Genomic DNA, 12,861 nt, shown 5'->3' on the forward strand with positions numbered 1-12,861 from the left:
AATTGAGGTCCCATTTCTTCATTCTGTTGAAAACTACGTAGAAATTTTCTGATATAAAGCATTCAAAATCATGTTAGCAGGTTTAAGAAATAGTTTTAAAAAGGGACAATACAGAAAGATAAAAGGTATTACAGAGCTAATATGTCCCACTGATGGATTTTTTTTTCCTCCAGTAATTTACTCGTGCTTACTACAAGCAGCAAACAATTGTTATAACAACTATTTGTTAAAATGAATTGAAATCAGGGTCCCAAAGTTAGAGAAAGATATGAATTTATAAAATTATAGCATTCTTGTTGGAAGGCAGTGATAGTTATAGAAGCCTGTTTCTTTAAATATACATTAGCCAAAGCAAGAAAAAAATACATACATTAAAAAAATCAGTTCATCACAGTTCCAGGAACAGGTTTTTTAAACAATTATTCTGGGCGTTAGAAGATCTCTAGATTTACAGAATGACAGCTTTACATCTCTGGCAACCCAAGTCAGTTTGGCTGTTTCAATAGCAAATATTTATTTAAATGAATTCTTTCACTATATATGTACTTTCCACATCTACTCATAAAAGCATCCTAAACTTATCATGAAGGGACCTGGCTTCTTATATGACTGTGACAGACCTCAACGTGACACATAATGGTATGTATCCACCATCACGGCAAATTTTTTTGGTTTTTTTTTTTTGCTTACCCATCATATCTTTTGCCTTCTTGAAATGTTTATACCACCTTCCAAATTCCTGACATTTTGCTGCTGAGACATTTGCATAGTAAGTGCTGTTCACAATGGAAGAAATCATACTCTGTGTGAAAAGGGGAGAAGAAAAAAAAATCTGTAATACAGAGCAGTACAAGTCAAAGCACAAATTATTTCAATTGTTGAAACCATTATATTTTTAGAGTTTGAGAACCATATTGCATTTTCAATCCTATCGTCCAAAGCCTTTTAAAAAACTCATTAACTGAGCATAAAACCAAACCAAGGTATATGGTAAATGGGAGCAAAAAAAGCAGATGTACTAAGGGAAGAACAAAGTTATCGACCAAGAAACATCAGGCAATGGGATGGGCTCTGGACGGAAGATGCTAATCTTGAAAGTGCATTTTGTTCATACTATTTCTGCTTTTAAATTTGATTGACCCTTCACGTACCCACACAAGTTTACAGGCACACAAAACCTACACTGACTCCAAAAATGAAGCAATGCCCCATGTTACCCATGCCCATTCCCTTTGTGCTACTTATCACAGGGCAGACCCCAGAAAATCATAGGATGAAAGTTTATCTGAATGACCTGTTAGTAGAATAAAATAAGGGGGTTTATAGTAGAATAACATATGTATGTAACAACCCAAAATGAACCCAGACTTGCTTTTCCTAAACAGGGTATTTTAAGTGATCCACAGAAACAGGCTTATGAAAAGCTCTTATTGTCATATCTAATTCTGTAACTGAATATTAGCTGTAAAATAGACCAAAGGATGATAGAGATGATTTTTTCTCAAAGGTTCTCGAGATATCAGATAGCTACAGTGAGAAATTTACCTTCTGCTCAGTTTTGACCAATTTTAAAATAGTGGAATTTACAATGCATAAAACTTTCAGTTCTAGTATATTCTTTTACAAAATCAATTAAGACTAAGCCTTGCAAAATGAGATAATGCTCCAACTTGAAAATTATACTCAGTATATGATGTATGAACAACAAAATTAGCAAATATAATTTCAATAGACTGAACTTTACCACCCTTCAGATTTCCATGTGGAAAGTAGTTACTTTTAGCTCAACTACAGGAATTGTCCAGCGCATTGAGAAAACAATGACAGTCAAGAAGACAAAGCCCTGATTATTATGTTTCTTTTCTATTCAGCATGTCACATTTAGCTATATCTGTGCTGTCGTAAAATCGATGTACAGCATCAACCCTTTGTTACACAAACTGTAATAACCACTAGAAGAAAGAGTTTGGAGTAAAAATGCAATAAATATTACTATAAGTCTTCTTTTAAAAGGCTAGTTCAGCTTCTGAGTAAAAGTACCTTGATTATTGATCTTAGTGAAGTTTATTATAACAATTTTCTAACATATTACTCAGTAACATGCTATTTGTGGAGGCTCAGAACTGCTGGAGTGAGGCAGTATTATTTATACCAAATGTGGATACCCTCTACTCACCAGGCAGCTATTTTAATGTTTCTCTGAATCACCAAAATTCTTACCATTCCTTGATATTAATCTGGCATTTCTGAAATTAGCTAGAAGCCTTTTGTCAGTGGTATAAAAGGAGAATGAAATCTTAATAGACTACTGCAACTTTAGCCCGAATGACCTGAACCAAGCTCAGCTGAATCCAATTTCAATTTCCAATGTAATAGTAGTATCATTAATGTCTAATACTTACAATATTATTGTTTAAGCTCTTTTACAGATTAAACCATTTTAAACATGGGCACATGATACATAAGGCATCATTTAAAAAGTCCTTTGAATCTGAACTGGTAAGTTATATGAATGCACGGTTACTGTACGTGCAAAACCTGCAGATCTGCATGTGCAAAATGGGGAACCACACATGTAACTGGCCACCATCCTATATTAGCTTGTGCATATTTTGTGGATGTCATTTAGACTTCAAGGTGGTTTCCTCTCATTTTACTTTGCCCCTTTCAGATGTCTTCTCCTGCCCAAATAACTTTAGTAAGTATGAAAACATGTATATTAATAATAATTTTAGTAAATTACCTATTGTTGAGGAAGATATTTGTCTAGGATTTCCTAGTCCTCCCTTCCATGTCATTTTACAAAGAAGATACGCCAATGACATGGCAGTTTGTGACACCCCCTGCTTCTTCAGGAGTAAATTTAATGCAGTTACTTTATTTTACAACCAAATAGGGGACTGGTCTGTTTAAATAACACTGCTAGGAATTTTAGCTTCTTTGACACGATGTGAATTTCAGGCTCTGATGGCTAATACTGGGATTTTATTCCAGCTCTTCAAAGCAGATTAAAAAAAAAACAACCCACAGACATTATCAACACATTTTAAAATGAAAATTATCCTGCTTTTTCTTCGAGAACACTTCATGCAAACATTCAAGTGATATTACCTACGCTAAGAATCCTCATCAGGAGGAATCAATGATTTATTTACTAATTCACTGAAGGCAAAATTTTACAAGCCAGATAAAATATTACTACCTTGTTAACTCAGAAAATAACTTGACAACATTGAATTTCATTGTTTCTATGCTTTATTTATTACGTTGTCATCAAACCTGCAGTCACGTCAGTGCAGAGAGGTGCACTTTGCTGCAGAAATTCCTATATAATTCTTATTGCTGTAAAATTCCTGTATGTTTTAATGGCAATCTACACATCCAAATGCCCACTATGCTCAGGGCCTAAAATTGAAGATTAACCCTATAAGTTAGTGGTCTTCAGAGATCCACGATCTAGACTAGAGGCATACTGAAGTTTTTCTTATTTCCCGGGTCATTACACGTGAGGAACTCCCCATGTCTTGGCTTATATTATCAATAATTGAAAGGAAAATGACTGTACTTGAAACACATCATATTCAGGTACTACTGTACATAGGCATTCCTTATCTGTGAGGCACAGAGGCAGATGCTTTCCAAGTACAAGGATGACGAATATAAATATATCATACAAATATTCAAATGCGTCACATCTATCACTCATAATCTGATTTCTTTTTCACACATCACAAAGAAAATTGATAGAATACAAAAACTGGTCACAGATCCGCAGTGTTAACGTATCTTCTCTAAGTTTATCCTTGAAAGTAAGTTGCGAGACTTCAAGATCCCAAATTTCCCTCTTTCGCCTCTCTCCATCCCTCCCCACCCCCAACCACATCACTTGCAGTCCTGTTCTGAGAATCAGGAGATCTCATCTGAAATGGTGCCACCTTCACAGAAATCCCACTATTCTGGAATGATACCATCTGCTGCAGCCCAAGTGCTCTTTTTTTAGCCAAATAAGTTAATTATAATTAGGCATCCAACAACTGTGTGGAGGTAGGGGTAGAATTCATTCTGAAGTTCAGCTGAGGTTCACCCAGCGTAGTTTGAACCAAATCCCATTCTCTCAGGAAGATTAAATACCAGAGATTTGAAAACCAGACACCATCATTTCTCAAAGAAGTTGGGGAACTCCCTGGGGAAATATCTTAAATCTCAACCAGAACTCTTTTCATATGCCCATCAAATAAAACCCGATAAAACGGTAGCATCAGACACCTTTCATACTGCGCCAGAATCTAATGCAAGGTGCGTCCTACAAGACACGGGAAGGACCCGAGCCTTTCACGCCGGCTGGTCGCCGCAGCCACTGCTGCAGGTGCTACAAGGGAGGCATTTCTGAGTCACTGCCTCTAACACTGCTCTCCAACCAGGTGAAGTATTGTTCGATCATCGCTAAAAGTATACTGTTGTCCTTTTTGCAAAGCAACAAAAACAATGTTAATCAGGTTAATTCAATCATCTAAACCAAAACTGTTCATGCTTTTCTGCCAAATCAACCAACCACAGCAAAATCTGTTATCAGTGATTGCTCAGCTTCCAGTCAAAAAAGCTTTTAACCCCCACAGTCCCAAAACTTCCCCTAAATAACCTTAAAATTATTTTTATATGGGCAGAATGAGGTTGTTTTCATGCCTCATGAAGGGGTAGTTGGGCTGCAGTATTTACACAGAACAAATACATGCTAACAGACTTAGCGGAGAGTAACAGACACAGCAGCTTCCTAAAACAACTCGGCTGAATTAGATATTGGGGATTCCTTTGCAAATGAAACATTTCCCTCAAAAGGAGCATTGTAACCAAAACTTATTTAGGCCTTCCAGGTTGTTTAACTAGGAAAAAAAAAAATCCAAGCTTTTTTGCTACTCATTCATCAGTGTTTAAAGCTTCAAGCCTGCTCAGCGGAAGGGGCAAGGGCTGCAACAACTTATTTACACAATTATCTAAATACGATTAAACAGCTGATGGACAAATATTAAACTGGAAAATGTATAGTCATTTCAGCTTAATGTAATCCTCTTTCTGTAAACACCCAAGATGATTTTTTTTCAACCAGAACAGTCCTGACATCTCATAAGCCTAAGGGTGAATAGCAAGAGATTGTTTTTGATAGTTATAAATATTCAAAAGACATGCAGACCATCTGCTTTCATAATACAGGTAAAGCAAGACTGAAATGGTGACTGCTGTATAAAAATGGTTCTTTTAACAAAGTCTTCCTCTCCTCGAAAACTATAAAGACAGATGTCAAAAACTGTTTACACAGGGTAATCAGGAGCGTGCAAAATGTAATATTCCTTTTACACACAGTGCTTGCTAAAGAGATTTTTTTTTTCTTTTTCTTCCCATCTGTGTGTTGCAACACATTTCTACAAGTTAAAAACATTTTTTCAAACAGAGATCTCATGAATACCCAAAAACATGCTATCTGGTTTCTGAATGCTAATTAATTTCAACTAAGGAATCTGATTTTTTTTCTGTAGGAAGGAATGCATGCTTTTGAAATGGAGTACTTCAACAATAACAGACACTGAAAACAGAACACCCCACAAGTTTAATTTTGCACTAGTTTGACACTGGCTATTTTCACAACTGTTTTACATTCAAACCCGCATCTGCTCAATCTGGCTATAAGACAGACAGGAACTATTCTCCCGCTTTTCAAATGAGATTTTATTTATGTTTTACTATTTATCAAGTTTTTCAGTGTAAAGCCTTGTAACAACATAATGGTTTTGTCAAGTGGTAAGTAGAAGATACCTCGTCTTCCAAGCAGAATATGAACAGTGCTGCCCATAAACCTTACAGTCAATTTTCAGAGCTGAAACACTAATCTTGACAGTAACCTTTTAACGTATTATATTAATGGCACAGAGGCGTTAAGCACCTTTTTTATAATTCTCAATAAAATGAACATTTACTGAACAATCTGTCAAACTACTGGCTCCATTTTTTAAAGCCAAACTTTTAAGGCTCTATTCTATTTTGTCTTCCATAAATCCTCCACTTTACATCCCTAGACACCAGCAGGGTAGCATGTGCCAATGCTGCAACCCTAACATGCCTTTTAAAAAAAAAAAAAAAAAGAAAAAGAGAAAAGCTATGAGCCTTTGTCCCTAGACGTAGTTTGAATAGTGATAAAGTTGCAGAACAGAACTTAAATATTTGGGGGGGAGAGATCTTTTCATAAAGGACAGAGGAACTTTGTTTGCCTGATCCTAACCACTATCAGTGGCTTTTGTTTGCGTAGAAATCACAAGCATCAGTTTTAATGCAAGCCGAACTCTTAGGAGTGCTTATTTCTCAGGAGACTCCACGTTAACATTTTTCAAATGAGAAGGGAACATTCAAGCCCCAACTAGGTAACACAAGATTATCCCCAAATCAAAGATTTTAGCCTGCCTGAGCCTATGCCAGCCCACGTACTGCAAAAACCCAACCAAGGCAAAATGTTGTTCCTAGTGTTCTGGTATGGCAGAGAGTTATCATCTGCCACTCTGAATAAAAGCAGACCAAATATATTCACCCACTAGCTGTTTTTTGGACAAGGAATCATGAAATGGACAGTTTAATTGCATATGAAGAATTATGTTAAATTCCTTGGTCTGCTACCTTGAACTATAGCATGTAATGCAATGGAATTTGTTGTCATATGCCCTATAAACACGTAGGATAAGGGAAAAACCCACAGATGGACAGAGAAGAAAAAAAACTTTTGTTTGTGCCTTTGGCATTGCACTTGGATGGCTATCTGACCTCCATACTGTTGCCAGGGTCAGGAGAAGTAAGGATCTGCATGGCAAATGCTGGTCATATAAGTTAAAACTGCCTAAAGGCAGATTGAAAATGACGGCACAAGCTTTTCTTCCAATACACAAGCATGTCTTTCCTCCTTTCTCCTATCCTTGCATAGCTTAAATTATCTCCTCCTCCTTTTCTGCCTTATGTTGTCTTTAAATATTATAAACGTACATATTAATGTAAACGTAAAGCTACACTGAATGTAATGAGGGAAAATATAAAACAAAAAGAACCCCAATCATATATACATATATATATATACACACATGTATTTATATATGTATAGAAATATACCCACACGCAAGAAGATTTTGAAAATCAGAAATGAGGATTCAGCATCTGAAGGAACTGATCCTTGCACTATTTTTACCATTTTGTAATGTAAATTCCCAGTTGCTGCATGACAGAGCAGCATTCTCCCAATGTTTTCCGAGCATCTCCCACTGACGGATATAAATAAAGCTCAAATAAAAAACTGCTTCCCAAGATACTAGTCTTGTATCTACAAAGGTTAAAAGCTTAGAAGAGAGAAAGATAGGTAGGTGGGAAATTTTAATTCAGATTTGAAGAACTTCATAACTGCTTTACAAGGTTTATGGCATAGTGCCTTAGACTTAAAAAAAAGAAAGAAAAAGAAGTCACAACCTCAACCTATAAAAGATAAGGAGACATAAGACATTTTTGTCTTCATTGTCAGATGTCCAACATGAATCTTTTTAAGAATCTTGATTTTTATTGCACACTATTTGTAAATGGTATGTACTTAGTAGTAAAAGTCCTGGCTAAACACTTCCTAAAATCAACCTGGATAAAATATAAAATGCAAAATAATCATTAATTAATAAGTTAATTCTTGGTTTACTTCACAGAATGAAAATGGCCCTATATTTTGAAAGGTGTATTATTACACCCTAAGATTTTGATTCTGCAAGTGCCTTTGCTGGAAGAGCTCTGAAACCAGAGCTCCATGGGTAAGGAAAGCACTATCCATTTTAGCCAGGAAACTGCCTGAAAAAGCTTTTATAAAGTAACTAGATTGCTTTAAACTGCTCTTTTAGCTTGAATTGGGAACGTACACTTTCAAGGGCTCTCCCCATTGCTCCTACTTCGGTGCCCATCACAAAACCATCTTGGGGCACACAGGCAGAATTTCTGCTGGATTAAGCTAAACCCAGAAGCCGTGCTCCAACCGTGGCTGGACTTCAAGCCCACAGGACCAGAGCTGAGCTACTCCAGGGTAAGCTCCATCCCTCCTTCCCAGTCCCATAATGTGGAGACAGGGTCCTCAGCCCCAACCATTTCCCTCTCCAGGCTGCTGCTGTTCCTACAGTAGGCAACGCGCTACGTGAAGCCTGCATACCTGCGCTCGCCTCTTCTCCTCGGGACACAAGGAACGAGACTGGAGGAAGCTGGAGCCCAGGAGGACAATCCAGACCACGCACAACAGATGTGGACAGAGCAAACCGGCATTTCTTGTACAGGAATAAAGGTTGGGGTAGGTGGGGCCTTGGAGATCTCACAGACCGATCCAGTGAAAATCCGGAGTAGGAGACACTTTCAGCCTTCCTCTCAGGTGGATTGCTTTTATTTCCAACCACTCTGTTTCAGTCAGGTCAGAATGCTTCTGACTTGTTTCCTACCTGGAAATGCTAATCCTAATACACATGCTTCCAAATGCTGTCCTAATGCAAATGCTTCATGTGATAGGGGACATTTTATATATATTACTGCATTAAATGCAGCTTTGGGCACATAAAACTTTGCCACAAAAATGAAGTATATACATTCTCCTGATAGAGATGTTGTAATTGTTCTATCTTCAACCAACCGCGATGGTTGTTTTCCACTACAGTTTTTGTAAAAGGCTCTTCAAAATTGCTTAGCATTATCCACCATGTTAAGGAAGATTTCCTTGCTGGGAAATAGGACACGATTTTCAGCAAGTCTCTTCTCGGATTCCACTGTTCTGCTAGGCAAAGCATCAGATGTCTGGCATGAAGTTGAGCCCTAAGGCACAATGTCCAGACAAGAAGTCATCAGACTCAGTAGCACTAACAGTTGTCTTGCTGAATTTCTTTTGGTGTTTAGGATAAGCCTTTTCTTTGATCTCTTCTCCTGTTTCTACACAAGTTTTTGCGGATTTTTAAAGCCAAAAGGGACCATTTTGAGCATCTATTTGGACTCTACATAAAAACAGACCCTAGAAGTTCATCTAGCAATTTCTGAATGCAGCCAAGTTACCTGTGGCTGAGCTAAAGTAAACATCTGATACTGACCTGAAGACTTCTTGTGCTGGATCTTTCACCACATCCCATGTAATCTCCTCCACTAGGTACATACTTTTTTTTTTTTAAATGTATGACTAGCTTCTAGTTTGAACTTCATTAATTTCTGCTCCTAGTCAGTGCATCTCTCATGCTTCTGATTGCTTGCTTAAATACCCCTCTAGTGCCAAATGTAACATCCCCTGCCTACCCTCTGTTTAAATGGTTAAGTGCCAGATTTATTGGTTTAGGCCATGTGCCTCTTTATGAGCCACCTGTACTTCTGATTATTCTTAATCATATAGACCCCAATTCTGTGAGGACATTTATGCTGCTAAAAGCACACGAACAAACTTCTTTCTGTCCTAAGAAAAAAGTAAAAAAATGCCAGGAGAAAACTGAGTTATAGCATGAAATTTGCTATGGATTCTTAACTTCTGCTAAGTTAGATCATATGAAGGTGACATTTTAAGCAGCTATGTTAGCCAAGATACTAGTTTCGCTTCTGTGTTGCTGCCTTTCACTGACAAGAGTTTGTGAAAAGTATAGATGCTCTGAAGAATTCATAAAAAGATGCAAAACTCGATGAAGGTATCTCGAAAGAGAAATGTGCCAGCTAGTTTTCCACGTGGAATATGCACATGCACTTTGAGGGTCTATTTATTAAATTTTTTTTCTTAGTTACCCCTTATATTAAAATATATAAATTTAAAAATGTAGCTAGATTAGGCTTAGCACACAAAGCTCCTCCTTACAAAAAGTGCAGAATAAGGAAGACAGCTTTAAGAGCTTGGGGACATACTAGCTGGCAAGTATATTTTGGTGGGATTTTATTGTGACACATACATACATACATATATATATAAAAATAAACCTCCACAATTCTGAGAAAGCCCAGATATTCCGATTCAAATACAAACATGCTAGGTAACCTTCGGGAGCTGAAATCTCCTCTCCATCTCTAGAAAGGCCATTGACACTAATGTCCTTCGCGTGTGCCTCAGTTTTTCATCATCACAAAACCCATTCTTTTCCACAACAGTTTGCTAAAAAGTATCAAATCCTTTGGAAAAGTGGCATAGCCACCAGACACAGGTTACGCTTTAGTGCAGTTTCCCCCCTCTTCTGGCGCAAGCTTATGAATGAACTACAACTCTCGGTGTAGGAAATCTTAGTACTTAAAAAATAAAATAAAAATAATTAAGAGACAGGTGTATAACGAGGAGAACCTTTCATGTGTTCCCACCCCTGGGGAACAGGAGTTTTCCCTTTTGACTGGTTTATTCCATGGCTTGGAGTGAGGCAGGTCTGAGGTTGCTGCTGTCCTGAAAAACCTGTCCTCTGATCACTGCTGCAAGGCACCAGGGGAAACCAATACTATTTGTGCTCTTCATAAGGAAGTGTCCAGGGAAAGAGAGACAAAGCTCACCCTCGTCTTAGGTTTTCCTAGCATGTTTCTTGGAAATAAAAAGGAAGCACCTAATTATTAGTTAAAAAAGAAGAAGAACGGGGGGGGAGGGAGCAAGCTTTGCGAGTTTTGCTCAGGGTCTGTTTGAGAAGCGCATCTCTCTTCTTCTAAGTGATGATTAGAGCCAAGCACTGCAAGGAGTCTGGTCTGACAAGGTGAGAGTTGCTCGTCTCTTAGCATTGCTCTCAATAAGCAGGGCCTGCTTTGCTTTCATTCCTGTCAGGTAAAAGATTATTACCAATTCAAGTAATTCTCTCCAGACGCATCTTTATGCCTACACCCCTGCGTCCCCTAAGACAGACATACCTCAGCTTTAAATCTGCTGACAGTGACGCTACAGCACCTACAGAATTTGCTCAGCTTTTGGGTACGTTTTATAACCACGCTGATCTCTGTGCCTCCCACCACTGCTAGTAATAACTGAACCAGTCGGGGAAGGTCTCTGCAAACCAGTCGCAGCAGTGATTAAGATGTAGACATACGTATCTCCTCGCCCTTTAAATAGAAGGCTTAATTGGCGATGTGGATAGCAGCTTCCTAATGGACAGAAATTAAACTCCATTTAATTCCTGAGCAGACACTTCCAATGCACAAGGTTTACCACACATTTGGAGCAGGGAGGGAGGGGGGAAGGAAGGAGCTGCACGCACAGCTCTCTACCTCTGACAATCACCGAGGAAAAGCAACATGAGGACCAGAATGGCATAAGTGTGGCAGGTGTGAATTGACCTGCACTGGCAAAGCTGCGAGCTGGGAAACTTGCAAATCACATGGTTGTGCAATACTTGGCTCCAGTCAGTGCTATCATGTTCTTTATTAAAAAAAAAAAAAAAAAAAAAAATCTTAAAGACATGTACATCAAGTTAAGGGATTAACTGTCAAGTGACATTACTGAAACAGAGACAATATATTTCTTTATTGTTAATGAAATTCAGTTAAAAGTGAAGGAAGTGATAAAGAAAGTACTGTTTTGTAATGTATTTTACATAAGAACGTAATATAGAAAGGGAAGTGCAATTAAATCTTAATGTGGACTTTTTTATTTTTAGTTTATCATCTGGTTTACATTTTGAGCCCCTTTGCAGCAGTAAATTATGCTGGCATTTCTTAGGGAATAACTGCCATGTTAATTTAGTTTAATAAAATAACTGACAGAAAAGGGGGAAAAGAAGCAAGAAGAGACAGTACCCCCCCACACGCACTCCTTATCTTTAGCTAAGTATTCAAATGCTTTCTATATGAATTGTCCGTGGTCCAACTCCAGCACCATGTAATAATACAATACATTACAACACAGTACAATACAATCTTGGGTTTCTGTAGCGCCCTTCTTGCAAGCATCCCAGGGTGCTTTACAATCATTATGAGTTAAAATTAAAACTGAAGCACATACAATTCCTAATAGAATCATTTTAAAAATGCTAAACAGAACAAATAACTTTTAAGTCTAGATTTAAAAGTCCCAACAGCCAGAGCTTTCCTTACTTCAATTGGCAATGAGTTCCAAAGCTAGGGAGCAAAGCGTCTAAAGGCTCTCTCATGTTATGTTAAAGGATCTCTCATGTTGTTTATACTTGTGCAGTACTCTACAGCCAACAATTTGCCAATAAGAAGAAAAAAAAAAAAAAAAAGACTTATTTGCAATCTTGCTTTAAAGAACACTGGAGGAGTAGTTTGTTAACCCTCTAATAAAGTTATGGAAAAAAATAAATAAATCAGCGTTCACACTCGGCCATGACTCCGTTAAGAAGTATGAGAGAAACATGAATGAATGAATACAGAATTTTGTAGCAGTGCATTACGTGACTGCCTCTTAACCCACTAAATGTAAAAAGAAAAAAAAAGCATGGTTATATATATATACATATATATATATATATAAAGAACATCACTGCAAACATTTATAATGTGAGCTATTCTATATACCATTCTCAGGACCACTGAGTGAAAACAGAAGTCAAGTAGGGCTCATTTCTACAACTCGTACACATTTTAGAAGGCAAACATATCAGAAGAAAATGCCCTATGTTCCTTTTTTATTCTGTCACTTCCCTAAAACTTGAAGTCCATATGATGCAGATAATCATTCACATGACACAGTTCTCAAAATTGCTGAGACACAATCCCAAGTGCTTAGCACACAAAGTGGGGAGCACAGTCCCAAAAATGTTATTCCCTTAAAAAGCATGAATTTTGTACTTTGTTCACAGGAGAGCCTGGCAGAAGACAGCTGCTTATATCTCCATACAGCTGACTTTAGAGGTGAAAAAAAAAAAATTA

The 12,861-nt window shown here is 37.6% G+C and overlaps 1 protein-coding gene across 6 annotated transcripts in view; it reads right to left on the reverse strand.

Moving 5' to 3' along the window:
- SATB1 (SATB homeobox 1) overlaps window positions 1-12,861 on the reverse strand; it is a 76,247-nt gene that overhangs the window by 46,915 nt on the left and 16,471 nt on the right. For all 6 annotated transcript variants that reach the window (XM_075493125.1, XM_075493119.1, XM_075493120.1 and 3 more), the window contains one exon: window positions 691-802. In XM_075493125.1, the coding sequence (XP_075349240.1) occupies window positions 691-802 (112 nt within the window). The remainder of the gene's footprint in view (window positions 1-690; window positions 803-12,861) is intronic.

Source organism: Mycteria americana, chromosome 2, assembly GCF_035582795.1.
Source record: "Mycteria americana isolate JAX WOST 10 ecotype Jacksonville Zoo and Gardens chromosome 2, USCA_MyAme_1.0, whole genome shotgun sequence".
In the NCBI taxonomy this organism is placed as follows: domain Eukaryota; kingdom Metazoa; phylum Chordata; class Aves; order Ciconiiformes; family Ciconiidae; genus Mycteria; species Mycteria americana.